At 37.2% G+C, this 19,434-nt stretch overlaps 1 protein-coding gene across 2 annotated transcripts in view; it reads right to left on the reverse strand.

The window, feature by feature from the left end:
- Epha6 (EPH receptor A6) overlaps nucleotides 1-18,584 on the reverse strand; it is an 858,253-nt gene extending 839,669 nt beyond the window's left edge. The window contains exon 1 of one of the 2 annotated variants that reach the window (XM_021209922.2): nucleotides 17,799-17,979. Coding sequence is in view for 1 of the 2 variants with exons in the window: in XM_021209921.2 (XP_021065580.1) it covers nucleotides 17,799-18,183 (385 nt within the window). In the remaining variant the exon portion in view is untranslated. Of the gene's footprint in view, nucleotides 1-17,798 lie in introns of both variants that reach the window. The other variant, XM_021209921.2, reaches the window with a different exon arrangement.
- Nucleotides 18,585-19,434: the final 850 nt, after the last annotated feature.

The raw sequence follows: 19,434 nt of genomic DNA on the forward strand, positions 1-19,434 counted from the left end.
CCCCTACCCACCCACTCCCACTACTTGGCCCTGGCCTTCCCCTGTGCTGGGTCATATAAAGTTTACAAGACCAAGGGGCCTCTCTTCCCAATGATGCCCGATTAGGCCATCTTCTGCTACATATGGAACTAGAGACATGAGCTCAGGGGGTACTGGTTAGTTCATATTGTTGTTGCACCTACAGGGTTGCACCCCCCTTCAGCTCCTTGGGTACTTTCTCTAGCTCCTCCATTCACTTCAATTTTAAGGACAAAATTTGCTTCAAAAATTGCTCGCTGCTTCCTGTATGCTCAATTCCACTAGATGCTCAATAAAGATTTATGCCCTTAAACCAGAATGTTGTAATAACAAAGTGATAAGGATTAGAGATTATTAATTCTAGTCACATGAGGTTGGAAGACACATCATCTATTATAATAATTTGCTTGGTGCATACATTTGTGTGTTTTCATGTGTGTGTGTGTGTGTGTGTGTGTGTGTGTGTGTGCTTATACACATGTATACTTTTAGAAGCCAGGACCTTTGCTGTGTCTCATTTTCAAAAACTCTTCCGCCTTGTCTTTCTGGTCTCTTAGCTGAACCTGGAGCCTGATAATTTTGCTGGAATTGTCTTGCCAATGAGCTCCTACAATTCTCTTGTCTCAACACTTGGGTTATAGACACATGTCTCCACATCTACATTTTTTACATTGGTGCTGGTGATCCAAACACATGTTCTCATATTTGTGTTTCAAGCACCAACTGGCTTGCACTCTCAGCTCCTATACACACTGTTTTGAGAAGAAAATCTCATTGGTTATTGAATGCAAAAATGTTTAAAATTATCAATAGTTTCAAAGAGCACAATAGCTACCAAGGACCATATCTATTCCCATCTATAAATGTAAGAGGAACAGATGCTCACAGTTATTGAAAATCAATTGTTCTGCAAAGCCAGCATCACATAAGATCGTGGATACATATATTTTATTGGAACTAAACTGTCAGGGGTTCAAATCCTGACTTATTATGGCATTATGATTCCATGTGTCTTTTTTTTTTTTTTAATGAGTACACCGTAGCTGTCTTCAGTCATACCAGAAGAGGGCATTAGATCCCATTAGAGATGGTTGTGAGCCACCATGTGGTTACTGGGAATTGAACTCAGGACCTCTGAAAGAGCATTCAGTACTCTTAACTGCTGTACCCTCTTCCCAACCCAGTGTTTATATATTCTTATGCTCTATTTACCTCATATGTTAGACAGCATTACTATATTTAATTTAACCCCCTTTTCTCTATAATATATGTAGGCTTATACCCTTTCCCACATATAAAGCAAATGTTTCCTAATCCACGGTTAAAAAAATCTAAGGAGTACATAACTTTAAAAAAAAATTTGCTAAATATTTTTAAGAAATGACACTGTCAACACAGCAAGAAATGTGGTACTTGGTCATCAAGCCACATGTTCCCTCTTCTCCAACAGTGTAACAATAAGCTGGGATCATTCCCAACCTCTAGGGATAAATGCTGAGTATAATCAATATGCAGAGCTTGCTAATGAGGCTGTACAGAGATCTGTTTTCTGACCCAATTTCTTTGACCTCTGGAAATTTCCTGGGATGTTGTTGTCACATTAGGTAGATGCATGTGACTTTCTGTAGAAGAATTAGGGACACTGGACCAGATGGAACCAAAATTCCTGAACCAGCATCGGTTCTGAGTCCCGAAGCAGGACAAAGCCCAGTCCTTAAAAATACCACTAAGCAGAGTCTCTTAGGGGATATCTATACCAGGCTCCTGTCAGCAAGTGCTTCTTGGCATCAGCAATAGTGTCTGCGTTTGGTATATGTGGATGGGATGAATCCCATGTCCCTGTGGGACAGCTCTGCCAGAACCTGACCAATACAGATGTGAATTTTGCAGCCAACTATAAGACTGAACCCAGGGACCCCAGTGGAAGAGTTATGGGAAGAAGCTGAAGGGGTTTGCAACCTCATAAGAAAAACTACAATATCAATTAAGTGGACTCCCCCATCCCCCAGAGCTACTAGGGACTAATCCACCAACTAAAGAGTACACAGGGAGGGACCCATGACTCTAGCTGCATGCCCAAGCATAGGGGGATGCTAGGGTGGTGAAGCAGGAGTGGGTGGGGAAGCTCCCTCATAGAAGCAAGGGTGAAGGAGGAAGGATAGGATGGGGGGTTGTGGAGGTGAAACTAGGAAGGGGGACAATATATGAAATGTAAAGAAATAAAATAACCAATTAAAAGTAAATGTGAAAAAAATTAAAAAGATATCCCTAAGTTATCGTTGTGATATCCTTGGACATCTTTCTGGAGGTGGGGACTATCAGAATGTAACATAATGATGAGATTTTGAAGATCAAAGTGGTGGTGGCAGGAGATAAAATATAGGAGCCCTCCCCAAAATTCATGTCTCAAATAGGACAATCCTTTTAATACTGTCTCCTTGGCTAGTCTCCATCAGACTCACCCTGTTACAAGCCTTTGTTCATTATTCTCTTGTCTATGCCCATGATCTTTTTAACAACTACTACAGTTTTTCCAAATACCCTATGAAGAAAAACTTGGTCACTTTTATCGCAGTAGAAAATGTCACTCAAATTATTTCAGACAAATGAAGTCATCTCTCAGAAGAGTCTTCCAATTCAGATTATTTAATTTGATTCCAAGTTTTTCATTTTGTAAGTATGACTGCAACCTAAAATGCTTATCTACAAACAAATAAATCTTCTCCTGTCTTTTATTTATCATTTTAAAAAATTTAAATTCATAGAAGTGGGAAGTAATAAATTCAACTGTATGGATATTTCTCAACATTCTGCTTAATTGGTTACTAAAATGTAACATCAAAAGAAATGCAAGCCATCAGGGCATAGGCTGAGGCATAATATATTAACCCAAAGCCATAATATATGGAGAAAAATGAACTAAAATGATAGGAAAAGATTGCTGCACATTAAACAACAGAAAGAAACATATTATACATCAGCAGAATGCACTGCAGTGTAGTTCACTGACATAATTATGGGAAAGAGAGGCTTTGGGTCCAATCCCTTGCAAGAGAGACAAAAACCTTGGAAACTTAACTGAGGACAAGACCAATACAGATCACTCTGTAGAACTATAATGTCTCCCAGCTTACAGATTCTTGAGTAATAATGTCTAGCAAATGACACTCACTTCTCTGTGGAAAGTTATCTGAAATCCCTATTTAAATCTCAAAACATCTTTTAACCATGTTGGTGCTTTTTCCTCCCAAGGACAGCTTACTCAGAGCTGAACAGCTTTAAGAGTACAACAGGACACAGAACTCACAGTTGGCAGGTCTGGGTGAGGGATAGTGAGGTCTGTTATAGTTTGTGTCATCCTTTTTTCTTCTTAATATGCAGAACATTGGCTTGAGAGCACTACATTATTACAGCAGAGAGCCACATACACCTGCTTTTGTGTCAGTCATATTCTATGTAATAAACATTTCAGTTGAGCTTAAGCCTACCTTTCTTCTTCTTTCTTACAATTATTAATCAAGCAGGTAGCCATTCTTCTTTCTGAGCTGTTAGATAAGTGGATTTGAGTCGATTCAGGTTTAAACTGTTAAGATATAACCCCTCCTAAGAATAAGTTCCATTAGTGTACTGACCTCTCACAAAGAACTGACATTCACATATAAGCTACTGGTATTTGGTGATTGGCAAATGGACATTTTACTTTTCTATTACCTATGGGGCAACGTGTGTATATCAGAAGCATATCTCAATAGTTAAAAAGGGTCTAATAGGAGAAACCTTCAGGGTTTAAATCACTGTTGCTAGTCAGAGAATAATACAAAAATAAAACAATCAACAACCAATTGAAGAGATTGTTGGAATGAATGTGAAATATATACCAGGTGTATTAAGAATTGGAACCTAAAGTCAGAAATTTTATAATCATTCCAATTTCAGAACAGAGACTTTAATAAATAGCCAAATTGTATAAACTATACCTTCCTTTTGCTTTGGACTAGAACATGTTCATATTTTCAAGGAACAGTTGAGGACTAATGAGGCAAAAAAAAAAAAAAAAAAAAAAAAGAAAAGAAAAGAAAAACAAAGGAGTTGGAGAACAGGCCAATCAACGTCAAATATAGTGAGGAGGAAATTGTCTGTTTGCCCACAGTTTTACAGGTGCTATTTATGTGTACTGGATTCTTCTGCTACATCAAGAGTAGAGCTTCTAACTGAGGCTGGGGTGCATTTGGAAGATTGGATCCCTGTCAGGGCGAGGGCTGTGTCTCTAGTGGTATGCATATAAGAGTGTACAATAATCATTTAAATTTAAAGTGTCAAAACTCTGAAATTTTCAACTCAGTAAAGTCTGGCTATATGAACAAACATAGAAGCATGCATATTCATCTGCCTTATTAAGATACATATTGCTTTACAATTGATTATTTAAATCTATCAGGTATATGAAAAGGTCTGTAATAAATTTTATTACTTTAGAAAAAATATTTTTATGAAAAATGGAAGATAGTATAATATCAGAAATGATAGAAAATAAGTAGTATTATTGTAATTTAAAAGCTAGATTGGGAGTTTTCAGTGCTTTTTGACATTCTAAATGTACAAATCTAAATGTCAGAAGCTAATCATGGCTAATCTGCAATTGATGTCTTCTGTTCAAAAATACCAAGTTCTGGCAGCATTTTTACTTCTACATGCTTCTAAAGTCATATTTTTCAAATATAAAATACAAATCTATCAAATGGTAAATTAACTTCTAAAAAAAAAAATTAAGTACTACCTGCAAATCCAAACTTCTAAAGCACTGCTAAAAACTAAATGCTTAATAAAGTTAGGAAGGACTAATTAACCATGAAGCAGGAAAATAAGACATGAAACCTGGTGACAAGAATTTGAAGAAATGTTTTTGTTTGTTTATCTTGAGGCAGGATCTCATTTTGTAACCCAGGCTGGCAGTACACATTCTCCTCTCTCAAAATCTGATTTACAGATTAAACAACTATCTCTGGTTTGAATATACATGGTGTGTGTGTGTGTGTGTGTGTGTGTGTGTGTGTGTGTGTGTACATGTGTGTATGCATGTGTGCATGCATGTATGTGTGTGTCTTGTGTGTGTGTACAGATGTCCTGCACATGTGTTGATACTGACATAACTTCCTTTATTGATCTTCAGAGCTTTTCTTTTCTTTCTCTTCTCTTAGTTTTCCTCCCATCTTCCATCTAGAGCTCTATGCTTCCCTTCCTTCCTTCCTTCCTTCCTTTCTTCCTTTCTTCCTTCCTTCCTTCCTTCCTTCCTTCCTTCCTTCCTTCCTTCATTTTTATTTTCTTTTTACCCCAAGAAACCCCAAGGAGCTTGGAGCTCTCTGACAAGCAAGACTCATGGTCTTCTCGTCTCTGGATCCTAGCACTGGAGTAACAGATGCATGCACCACAGACATAGACTAGACATGGATTCTGGGGTCTCACACGTAAAATGTTCCCACTTGCTCAGAAAGCACCCCCCCATCACTAAAGAGACATTTAATAATATATTTTATATCATGGAAAACCATTCAGATATTCCTAATTTTGCAGTCGTGTAAAGAAAGATAAGTAATCAACAGCCATACATGTAATTTGCTAAAATTTAAGAAATGTGTTTTGTATTCTACAGTCAGATCTAGAATTAAATATAAAAGCTATGGAAAGTCAGATTTAAAAGTTTAATGAAAATCCAAATCATACCATGCAGTAATCAGCTCCACACTCAGGCTAAGCCATAGTACAATTTACATGGTAATGGCTCTACTTTAAATGTACAGTAAGGTTTAATCTTTAAATACTGACAAGATACTTCAAAATTACTTAAAAATTGTGATCCTCATGAAAGTTCCAGCTTCATTATCTTAATTCAGATATTGAAGTTGACATGCTCTGATCAATGTGTCACTGCCACATCCTATGCTTAACGAGAGTAATTTGTTTGTGAAAGTATATTATATCACTTCTTATGGCCTCTGCTCTATCTATAGGGCACTGGTGCCATGGACACCTCTTTGATTTTATGGCTATGTGCTTAGGGTGAGGGCTGACTTTATTCACCTAGCACAGCTCATACACAATGTACAGTCATTCCCAACATATTAAATGGCTCATAGAATGTATCCTCCTGAGAGAGGAAACCCAGTCACAAAAGAACACATGTGGTATGCACTCACTGATAAGTGGATATTAGCCCCAAAGTTCAGAATCCCCAAGATACAATTCACAGGCCATATGAAGATCAAGAAGAAGGAAGACCAAAGTGTGGATGCTTCTGTCCTTCTTAGAAGGGGGAAACAAAATATTCATGGGAGGATATATGGAGACAAAGTGTGGAGCAGAGACTGAAGGAAAGACCATCCAAAGACTGCCCTACCTGGGCATCCATCCTATAAACAGTCACCAAACCCAGACACTATTGCAGATGCGAATAAGTGCTTGCTGACAGGAGCCTGATATAGCTGTCTCCTGAGAGGCTCAGCCAGAGACTGACAAATACAGAGGTGGATGCTCACAGCCAACCATTGGACTAAGCATGGGGTCCCAACGGAGGAGTTAGAGAAAGGACTGAAGGAGCTGAAGGGGTTTGTAACCTCAAAAGAACAACAATATCAATCAACCAGAGCCCCCAGAGCTCCCAAGAACTAAGACACCAACCAAAGAGTACAAATGGAAGGAGGGACCCATGGCTTCAGCCCCATATGTACCAGAGGATGGTCTTGTAGGTCATCAATGGGAGGAGAGGCCCTTGGTCCTGTGAAAGCTGGATGCCCCAGTGTAGGATAATGCCAGGGTGAGGAGGCAGGAATGGGTGGGTACGTCAGCAACCTCACAGAAGCAGGAGGAGGGGAATGGGATACAGAGTGTTTCCGGAGGGGAAATTTGGAAAGGGGATAACATTTGAAATGTAAATAGATAAAATACCTAATAAAAATGGCTCCTTATTTTCATTGCATTTGTGTATTAACTTATGGATCTTTGAGAAGAGTCCTTTATATTTTTCTAAAGAGTCCAGATCTCTTCAACATCACTAAATACACGATTAGTTTTATAAATTGATGCTTACAAAGGTTTATTGGGTAAATATTTAGGTTAATTTGATTTTCTGTGTATGAGTGCTTTTTCTCATGTGTGTATGTGTACCATATGCATTCCTGGTGCCTGCAAAGGACAGGAGAGGATGCTGGATTCCCTGAAACTAGAGAAGGGGGTGGTTTATACCAATAGTGAGTGTTGGGAATCGAACTCCAGTCTCCTGAAAGAGCAAAAAGTTCGCTTATGCACTGAGCCTTCTCTCCACCCAGGATTAGGTGAATCTTAACCACTCTGAAGTTGGGAGCTGTGTTGTAAATTGTATAGCTCTTGGACTCAGAGTTATGATCAAATATTTTTAATTTGAATGTATGCCTAATTTTGAAACTAACAGTAATCTTACAAGACATGCCTGTACTTCTCAAAAATGCAAGAAATGTAGTGTTTGTATCTAAGTGAAAATGAGCATATTGCATATTTATAAGATGCTAAGTATTTCAATAAATAATTATTTCAGAAGTTCACTATATATATATATATATATATATATAGTGGCAATTTTAAAGAAACAGGATGACTTAGCTTTTAATAAACCTATTAAAACTTTAAGAAACTAGCCCAAATTTTTAAATTTAAATTCACCTTATGAGCTGAAGGGATCCTTGAAAACTCCAGAAAAAGTTTTCTCCATAAATAGATTTCTTGCCATAAACTAGTGAATGCTAAAAATGTTCTTACACTTGTACTTTTTTTTTTTACTAAACAAACTAGCAAACTGTTATTTTTAATAACCAGAATGAACCACATTTTGTCGAATCTATAAAATGAAGTTATTACAGAGCAATAGAGTAAGACAATAAGTTACTGTCCCTTCAGTGCTTGTAGTTCTAGTACAATCGTAAAAATCCCAATAAAAGTGGAGGATTCTAAATTTTACTTGTTTTTAAATCATGGTAGGTAATTTGCTATATTGGTAGTGTGAAGCGCTAAATGTTTGGGTTTGTTAAATAAAAATGAAGGTCTCTTTACAACTCTTCCTTCATTAAATGAAGCATGTAAAGTAGTTAGGGTAATAGTGAACCTCCTTTAGTGTGCTGGTATTCTAACATCTTCACACGTAGCAGAGACTTTATTTTACTGAACAAATAGACTGTGCTGCATCAGGCATGTTTTCGTGTAGAATGTGCTACATCAGGTTTGATTTTGAGCAATCAGATCTTGCAATTTGCTCAGCTTTAAGTCCAGATACACAGTGGTGACTGATTATTTTAACTTGTGTTGCACAAGGGAACCACTATATAAGTGCACTTTAATTTCAAAGAAATAGACCATAGATGGGATTTGCCATAATGAGTTTTAAATAAGGTTACTTTTCATTAATAGATACTTTCAGAAATGAGCCACAGATCACAGTATTTTGTTCCACATATCACATCAAGGAGAATCCTTAGCCAACAGGCTTACTTTCATAGTCCCATGTGCCGCACCGGGACATACATTACTATAACTTCAGTATGGAGAGGCTAATTTAGTGAAATGCTGCGAGTCTAAGGTGAGCCTGAGCTACAAAATAAGTTCTAGGTCATCCTGTTCTACAAAGAGAGCTATATACAAACAAACAAATCAAACTAAAAACTAAAAATATAGTGCCATTGTTCATATTTCTATTTTATTTGATGTGTTTAGTGAAAGTGTTTTTTGCAGTTTTATTATGTCTATAAAACAGTTTTAGTAATGCAAGATGTTAATCCATAGACAATTTTTATACTTAAAGTTTCTAATTATATATCTAATTATCATAGTTTTTAGTTATACTTAAGTATTATAGTAACATTAAAAGAAAAAAAAAACTTGGTCTCATCAAATATAATTCAACATGATTTAACCTGGAAGTATATATTTATTCTTGTATATATTTTACTTATTCTCATAGAGTTATTATTTGGAATGTTCTTAATTCTAACACAAGGCTTCTTATTTTCTAGATTACAATGGACTTTATTAACTGCATACAATGTTAAAAATATTCCCAGGCATGTACATTTTTATAAATTTGAATTGTAAGTGTTCTTATTCTAGATGTATACCCTAATTACTGTAGCATTATATGTATCTATTTGTTCATGTGTTACAAAAATCATGTTTGATAGTGTAGCACTGTTATTCTAGAGAACAGAGTTGACATATTGCTATCAGCAGATGGATATATTAAGTTAATTATGCTTATTTAAATGAAGTACTTTTATCACATTCATGAGAAAATTCAAGAGCAGAACAACAGATTAAGTCTTTTTATATCCCTAAGACTGATTTTCAAAGTCCATATTATCTCATATTTCCAAGGATCATAACATGTGACATTAACACCTGGCATACTTTAATGAAATATAAGGAAGAAAGATTATTTGCAAGTATGTTCACCAAATGCAGGTCAGCAAATCGTCCCACAACTGAAGATCTCAGCTATGTACTCATAAAGGAGCAGACTGTATTTTTCATGTATTTCAACCCAGCAAATGGGTGGAAAGCATGAATTTTCATCCTTATTTTTTCTCCAATCCCAAACAAAACAATGTACCCAAAACCAAACAACAACAAATTATGGCTAATGCTATGTGAAAGTGGAAATTTATATTTTCAAGATGAATTACAGTTTTAAATATTCGTTTATTATGAACATACTAGAACAAGTCAGTTTAATATCCCTTCAACAAATCTCATTTCAATGCCAGTCTACAGAAAGTTATATATTCATGTTACATTTATCTTTTATTTGCACAGACACTGTAAGTTTTTAAATTGATTTTGTGTACTTTATAAATAAAGCTTTTATATATCTATAAAATTAAGAATAGAAAATGTTAAAAAGGGATTTAGAAATAAAGCTTAGAAACTACTGGTAGCACCTGATTATTCCCCATTATCACACAATCTCCTCTGCTATAAAAGATATTATATGAACTCCTCAAATCTTTTTTTAAGCTAAATAAGAACTAAGGAAATATCACACCCCTTGTAATAGGATTTCAGGGAACTATGCTTGGTGGTGGTCATTCTGGTATGAGCACCTCGTAGGCTCCCTGACTCTTTAAATGCTGAATGATTTTCTCACTTAACCTTAACATTAATTACACAAGAATAATAGATTCAGTTTTCAAAAAATGGTACAGAATGTTGATTTATTATGAGATTTGAACATAAACCAGTGTGTCTATATGCGTCTATATGTCATATACTATATAATTCATAATACAAACATGAAAATTAACTTCTTTCCTGATTAATGATTCTAATATGGAGAAAACAATTTTTTTCTTCCAGATTTGGGGACAGGCATTTTTACATATTAAATGAGACATCTACTGTCTAGCATGTAGCAAGACCTTTTAAAAATATGTTGAAGAAGAATGAATATGATAATTTTTGAATATATATTTCAAAACTAAAATTGTATATTCTATAAGCCATATTGTTCATTGAACATTTTATAAAGACTTAGTATATGTGAATATATCTAAAAATATTCACAAATGTTTACATGAAAAACACTCATAGTATGACTATAAAAATAGACATCAAATTTATGGAAGCATTGTTTAGGTTAGGCATTTTTATGACACTCTGTTCTTTTTGGGTGCTTCTTAAATTTTATGGGAGATTTAACAATCATGTTTTTGTTAATTTTTTTTTCAAAAATGTCTTTTTGGGAAGAGAACTCACAGTAGAAATTAGATAACAGCCAAGGGATATTTTAAATTTTGAAAATTTATTGAATGGTCTTCTATTGACCCCATCTCCACACATTGCCTAACTTCAAATTCCATTGTCTAGATTTAGAAGTGTTCTTAATGTTTATTATGCTTCATCGACATACAATGCTGAGAGGGGGACTCAGAAATATCTGAAAACAACTCATCTCTTTTATGGATGGAATTAGTTAGAATTTTAATTTAAATAAACAGTATCACATGGGTGCATTTTGATACATTTACAAACAACTCCATTGTTGCTTTTCATTCCCTGAAACTTGGGCTTTGTAACACTATGATATCCTGTGTAGAAGACCTACCTGAGTGGTCTCCTCCCTGACCAAAAAAAAAAAAAAAAAAAAAAAAAAAAAAAAAAAAAAAAAAAACAAAAAACAAACAGGCAAACAAACAAGAAAACAACTACAGTCAGAAAGCTGTGGTGAAAAAAAAGAAAAAGCTCATCGCATTTTATTATGCAGCATATGAGTCGGTACCACATACATATTTTTTGAAACAGCAAATAGTACTAAGATTACATAATACCTTTAAATGAGTGGCACAGAAGACTTGTATAGGGGCCTCATTGCCGACTCTATCAATGTACACCTATCTATAGCAATGTGTATTTTTACAACTATTCCTTTTGGGGGCTTATTTCTTCGTCATTGGATGAAATCAGGGCAAGAACATAAACAAGGCAGGAACCTGGAGGTGAGAGATGATGCAGAGGCCATGGAGGAATACTGCTAAGTCTCATAGGATTATACTTTTATATTAGTCAGTTAGAACTGAAAACAAATGGGAATTAAGCTAAGTATTTTTGTCAAGTATTTTTGTTTTGCTCAATTCCTCTTAACCCATTGGTTATGACTAATCACATAGCAAGAACACTAAATGGGAGATAATACAACACATAATTCAGATTCTCCAAAAATACAATAGGTTTGTTGAATATGCATATTTATTTCTCTGTAGGAACAATATTTTCCCATTAATTATGTGCTGTTCATCTCCACTAGCACTGTTCTAGGCTAGGCTACCACAGCCATTCCCTTGAATAGCTAGATTTCTACTTGGGCTCTTGCAAGCCTCCAGACATCTCTTTGTTCTTGAGATAGACTATAGGTCCTTTTTCATCCATTTTACCAGAGACAACATTAGAGCCTGGTTTCTTACTGTATCTCATTTTTTTTTTTTTATCCATTAAGTCTGTTTACTGTCTTTCAAACTACATTTTCACAAGTCCTTTCTTCGCTTAGTACATTCCAGTTACAGTGGACTCAGTTTTTCACATATGTAGAAAATACTTCTCTACGCCCCTGACACATATACAGCAGAGGGCTGCCTGGTTTGGCTTCAGTGAGAGAAGACACACCTTACCCTTGAGAGACTTAAGGCCCCAGGGAATGGGAAGATCCTTTGGAAGAGAAAGGGGAGGAGGAATGGGATGAGAACCAGTCAGAGGACAGACGACAGACAGGGGTGGGGTGGGGGTAGGTTGGGGAGGTGTGTGTGGGGCAGGCAATGACTAAACTGTAAAAAAATAAATGTAGTAGAAAAAAAACAAATAAAATGAAAAAAAATTAAAACGAATCACTTTCCTCTAGCATTACTTTACCCTTTGTGCTGAACAAGTTGAGAATGAGGCTTAAATGTCACCTCAACACAGGCCCTTTTCAAAACTCTCATTTAATGGGACACAATTATCCCATGACTCTTTATTCTGTTGCTTTCTCCAATTTGTTCCGAGTTTTATTTTTTAATTATTATTATTAATCTTTTTATTCATTTACATGTCTTTCCTTTTTTTTGTTAGAAACATTTTTAAATTTTTTAATTAATCTTTCCATTTGTTTACATCTCAAATGATACCCCACTCCCCGGTTACCCCTCCAAAAGCCCCCCATCCCACATCTGCCCTCTTGCTCAGAGAGAGGGAGACAGATCCTGTAGAGACCACTTCCGGTAGATAGGCACAGCCCCCCTGTTGAGGGATGGGGCCACCCACCAATCTCAAAATTTTTAACCCAAAATCCTATCCAAAGGATGAACGGGGACAAAAAAAATGGAGCAGAGACTGAAGGCAGGGCCATCTGGGGACTTCCCCACCTGGGGATCCACCCTGTTCTGAGTTCTTTATTATTTTCCTAGGTTGTGTGGAACAAACAGATTATGCCCACTCACCTCTAGTTTTTCCTCATCATCTAAAAAATATTTTTTTAGGTTTTGTTTTATTGTTTTTTGTTTTATATAGCAATTTACTGTTTTACTTAAAGTTTTGATTTTTTATTTAGTTTATTATGTTTATTATGTGTTATGTGTATGAATGTGTACATGTATGTAAGTATACGTGGCCCAGGTGACCAGAAGCATAAGTACTGTGAATATGAAATTACAAATTACTCTCACCCTTAGGCAGACACTGTCCATTCCTGAGCCATCTCTTCAACCACTAAATTTTACATTCTAAAAACAATGCTCAAGTTATACCAGTGATAACAGGGACACATTTTTGACTTTTTAAAAAATGATGATATATATATATATATATATATATATATATATATATATATATATAATACATATTATATATATTCTAAATTTATTTGATTTTTGTAGATATGTAATCAATTTTATATTATTATTAAAGTGCAGGAATAACATTATTTTCATTATTTAAGTATGCATATTGATGCCTACAATCTTTAGACTGCCAAGAAGTGATAACCCAAAGGAAGAAGACTTGTATGAATGTTGCAATGTTTAATTTTAAGAAGAATCTTTTATTAAATGTTGTGATGTTGAATTTTAAGTAGAATCTTTTATTATTTGCAACAAATGGACACATGTAGTGAAAATCCTTGTGTGAGACCAGGAGAAGGGGAGGCTGGCTCTTGAGGCTGTGGAAGAGAAAACAAATTTGTAGAGAGCTACTAAAGATTGTACAACAGAGAATGATTTTGTAGACAAATACACAATTTGTTGTGTGATCTTTTGGACTCAACAATCTTATACATCATCTTATTTAGCATATTTAAAATAATTTCTCCACTTTAGAAAATTAACATAAAATAGTTAGACAATACACTATATCAGTTTGTAATACTACTTATGTTACTTCCAGTTTAGAGGACATAACTTTAATGAAGTAGTTACTTTTTTTTGTGCAATAAGAACTTTTCTGATAGAGTTTATTTGTAACCCAGAGCAAATGATGTACAAAATCAGAGTCACTCTGGAATCAGTAAAAGAGAAACACTTTATCTTTATATATTGGTTGTTATTCCTAATAACTCAACAGATTGGACTTCCTATTTATAACACAGTCAAACTCCAGGTTGTATGTATATAGTTATATATTCCAAGAGGACTTGTGACAATTATCACAGACATCTCTATATTTATCCATAGTTTGTCTGTGAAAATCATTTTGATTTTATTGAAGATCCTTCATATTGTTTGTAAATTATCTAATTCAAATAACATTTATAGTAACTAATTTCTGCTGTTTTAACAATTTATGAACAATACTTACTGCAGGGCAACTAATTTTAGGCCATTGATTTTCACCCAGATATTTTCTGCTTTAACATGTTTACATATATTTATATACAATTTCAGATTTCTTACCATCAACTCATACAAATTGATAAATTAACAAAATCAACGTGTGCCATGGCTACCTGATACTTGTGTTTGTCTAGGATTGTCTGGAATCTAGTTATATAACACATTAGGGATAATAAAATAAATTCACTCTTTCATGTAGCCTAACAAGTTGACTTAATGAATTATTTTGCATGCAATTGATTATTTTTATGAACATGAGCACCCCAAGAGATGCATCAACTCATTCAGACTATAAAGGAGAGTAATCTTTGAATAAATAGACCCCTGATGGCCAGTACCCACTATAATTGATTATACTTGCTTAACTTACACAGGAAGCAAGTTTGGTTTTATATTCACTAGTAAAGAGATACAAGGTTATATATATATATATATATATATATATATATATATATATATATATATATATATATTCAGAGATTAAAATGTAAGTTTTAAATAAAAATTGCTGATACCTCGAAAATACTGTGATTTTTAAATACAGGATCAAATAATGGCATATGAGAGACAGTCCAATACAAATCATGTTTGTGCTTAATCAGATGAAGTGATATGGGAAGGAACATTACTTTCATATTGATTCAAAGAGGAATGGGTAATAGAAAGAAAGATTCAATCTGATTTATTTTGTCTTTACAGCACAGAGCTCTACAGTCAGTTTAAAGCCAGGAAGCCTTCTCTGTAGGGAGGTTTTCCTTAGGTTGATCCGAAGAGGGAGGTAGTTCACTTCTCTTCAGCATCATTGACTCTGACTTAGTATGGAAGATGAGGTAGGAGGTCAGAGGGTGAATCCAATCTATTCATCCATGAAGGATTTTATATATAATCATTTGGTAAAAATAGACACAGAGCAATGACATTTCATTTTGTGAATGTCCTTAATCAAGAATGAAGGTTATAGAAAAATGAAAACTTGCTCTATATAAAATAGCAGGCTTCAAAACTAAAATCTTAATAAAATTATGAGCAATGTGAAAAGTATTTGCTAAAAACTAAGTATTAATCACATATCTGACATTTATATTTATATCTATTACAACTAAATGTAAATTTTATGTGTATCATCTTGTGCTGTTCATATAACTCTGTAACATTCTACATTTAAATAGACAAGAATTAATGTGCAATTTGCTGTCTCTTATGAAATTATAGGTTAAGAAACTTAATCTAAAGTACTCAGAAGAGTAGTACAAAGAAGGCCAATAATTTATCACTCATTTGTATGATTATTTTAATATTTGAGTGTTCTCTTAAGTTTGCCAGGCAAAATCTCTAATCACTATAATATTACAAATAACCATTTATTTCTGATAAAGATATGATCATATTTTGTAACTTTGCATTACAGAATAAACCCAATTTTATTCAACTTTATTTTTGAGTACTAGAAAATTTATACTTGTATTTTCATACATTACTACAAATTCAAATTAAAAGTTTTATTTGGTGATACCCAATAGCCAGTTTTAGTTGATGGGATAGCTGAGAAAAACTCTCAATGACTAAGTTAAGCTAATTGAAACAAGCAATATGTTTCAGATGTTTCCTATTTACTTTAGGTTTAAAAATCATTATATTTCATTAAGACAAAGAAGGAAATAAAAAAATTTACTCTAAGAGGTTAAGAAACACCACAACTAGGCTCTTGCATTTGATATAAGTATCTATAACGTGATAGTTCGGCACGGCATGCTTCAGTAGAATGGTGCTTTATTTGGGGGATGTTCATATGTGTTTTATTTGTCTGCATCCAGCCAGGGCCTAGGATTGATGATGACTGACATTAACTATTAAGGAAAATCCAGGCAGGAATCACTTCAAACTTTGTAGTAAACTTGAATCTCAAACTACACACATGTTTAATTTCTGTAGTTGATATTTTTAGTATTAAAATATATCTGATGTCCTCACTCCTAAAAATTGTTTTCTTTCCAAATGAGAGGGCAAGTAAATAGTTTCATGTTATTTTTTAAAGTCTTCGTATTTTCACAGGAGTAAACTAAACTACTTCTGGGTAATTAATACCAATAATCCAAATGAGGGATGCAATCTGAAGATAAACCGCTGTGGAAGAGTGTGGAATTATAACTGTCACTTATGTGATGTGTCAAACTCACAGGGATAATATTTTTCCAAAAATGAATATTTGAGATTGCATTTGGTCAGATAAAAAAAATAATAAGTAAAACACATCAATAATATTGCTTAGAATCAGGAACATCTGGATAATTATTTCCTTTCTAGATAAAATAATGTGGCCATATGCGAGTATAACAAAAGTAAGCCTTCGTTGTTTGGCTTGCCTTCTCTCAACCTCCTACCTATCACGCACAAAGCACCCTATAATCTGACCTCTATTTGTACTTTCAGCTAACCTTCTCTAGACCATTACACATTTATCTTCCATATTAAATGGAAAACGTAATTGATCAACACTATATTACATTTGAAGTCTGTGTAGAGATTCTTTGCTAACAGGTGACACACTGATGATACTACCATATCAGTGATAGAATCCAGCCAGGTACCTGCTGGAAAACTTTTATGGCTGTTTGATACCTAGTGTAAAATCAATTGAGAACATGCAGGTAATGTTTTTCTATATCTTTAAACATTGATAGCAGGGATCAAAAGAGATACATCTCATGGAAGATTGAGTGGAAGAAAAAAAAATCAGATATTTTACATGCTTCTCATCATTTTTTTCCTCTCGCAGTTTTTGCCTTCCTCTTTCCACTATCTACTGATAAAGTCCTCTAAAAATCGGACAGCAATTATACTTTATGAATCGGATATTCATAACTTGTAATTTCAGATTTAACACTTGTTTGCCAAGTTCTTTCAGGAGAGAGAAGCACTAACACAGATACGTGAGCATCTGTTCTATGGATAATTTGATGAAGTAAATGGTAAAGTTCAGAAGCTAAGACAGGGTAAGGTCGACCCATAGTTACTGGAGGAAAACAGGCTGATCATTGGTTACAGGTGTATAGAGTAAAGTCATGACCTTTCTTTTAATCTGCTGTGGAAGAGAATCCACACGTTGCCATTTAGTGAAAGATCTCCAAGCAGCAGTTAGGTCTGTGCCATGAAGCTTGACCTCCAGTGGAGACTGCGCAAGTGGGAGCAATCTCGCAAATGCCAGGAAGGAACCCAAGTGCTGAGGAAAGAATTTAAGAGACTGAAGGGATCAAAGCCCCACGGGCCGCTGGACCCAGGTGGTCTAATCAGGACTCCCTGGAACTCAGAGTGTGGCAAGTCCAGAGGAGCTGACCCAGGGACAAAGTTACCTGCAGTAGTGGACAAGTGTACTCCGGGCACCCTCCTCCAACCCTTCTGTTTGTCCCTTACCTTGGTTGGAGACGTGACTGCAGTCGCAGGTCCAAGCCGTTAGCAGGGACAAGAAGAAACCAAATTGCAAAAGAAATTCCCGGACTTCGCAGCCCCCCATGGCTCTGGCTGGTTCTCTTCTCCTTAAAAAGAAGTGGCAGCAGCGCAGCCAGGTGTTCCTAGTAGCGTGGGGGTCCTGAACCAAGCTCTCTTCTTCTTCCTCCTCCTCCTCCTCTTCCTCCTCCACCCGGTCCGCAGGGGAAGTCCCGGGGCGCCCCCCGCGCGAGGCCCCGTGAGCAGGGCACGAGGGTCCAGGCTGCCCAGGTGCTGGAGCAGCTGCTTGCGGGGACGATGCTGCCTGCGCCGCCGGGGAGCTCCTGGCGGCTGGAGGCGAGGGGAATTGCATCCACTACCGTGTCCCGCTCGAGCGAGGACTATTCACTTGGGCCCAGGAGAGCGCGCGCGCAAGAGCGAGCTCAGGCTGTAGTTTGGGGGAGGGGATGGTGGTCGGGGGAGGGTGGCTCTAGGCCGGTACTGGGGATGGGTAGGGACGTTAGGACCGGTAGTGAAGGTGCAATTCTGGGGACCCAAGTGCTCTCTGGATCCAAGTGGGCACTTACAGAGCCCAGAGCAGAGGAGGCACAGCAGATTGTAAGGGTAGCCCGGGCATCCAGAACTTTCCTGTGTCTGGTGTCTGGGAAACCCAGCGACTGAGGCTCGGCGGGATCTCAAGTGGTCCCAGGGATGGGCGGACTGAGCACTCAGCCTCTTGACTGAGTAGCCTGGGCTGAGTGTCACCTCGTGACCACCGACTCGGCGGCATCTGCGCCGCCCCCCCCCCCTTGGCCGTAGCAGCGGTTTATTGGGTATCACAGAAGCTACCTTAGTCCCCCAAGCACTTGCGTCCCCCCTCCCCCATGTAACGATGTGCTCTCAGCTCTGGACGCCACCTTTCCCTTGGAGACATTTCTGCTACCAGAAAGGGTGAAGGTTGCAGGTCAGCGCTCCTGGCCCCGGGGTACAGCTTGGCGAAGGTAGTGGTAAGCCCTGACGTGTCTGAGTGCCAGCCTCCCAAACTTGACCACCGAGGTTTGAGGCCACCTCTCCGGTTCAGAGTCCTTGGAAAGCATTGGGAGAGAAGAGGCTATAGAGAGGAGTCTCTGCGCGCTGGAAGTCTACTGGTGCCTGGCGCCTCGGCTTCCCCAGGTCTTAGCATTCCGCATAAGGTGGTGACTTCGCCACGGAGGTCATTAGCATCCTCATAGCAGCTTTGGTGCCCGGCTTCCAGGGGCCTGGATAGGTCCGCTGTTCCGCCGCGGCGTCGGGCTAGAAGCTGGGAGCAGCCCAAGGTCTGAGCAGTGCGTGGCCAAGTCCAAGGCAGCGCGCGGCGGCCGGTGCGCTCTCCTTGCTCGAGATGCCCCTTCACAACACCCTGTCTCCCAGGTCGGGGCTCTCTTAAGCGGGTTCACTGGCTACTTACTTGGTGGGACCCCGCCCTGGGCCGAGGCACGGGACTAGCTGATGGGAAGGGGTGTTGCCACCTGCAGTCTCCAAGCTGTCGCCCTGCTGCCGACCGAGAGGGGTGCGTGGAGGGCAGGGCCCCAGAGCGCTGCTGAGCTCCGTGGAGCCGAGCGATCTCCCGTCTGACAGCAGCTGT

This window comes from Mus pahari, chromosome 12, assembly GCF_900095145.1.
Source record: "Mus pahari chromosome 12, PAHARI_EIJ_v1.1, whole genome shotgun sequence".
Lineage (NCBI taxonomy): Eukaryota > Metazoa > Chordata > Mammalia > Rodentia > Muridae > Mus > Mus pahari.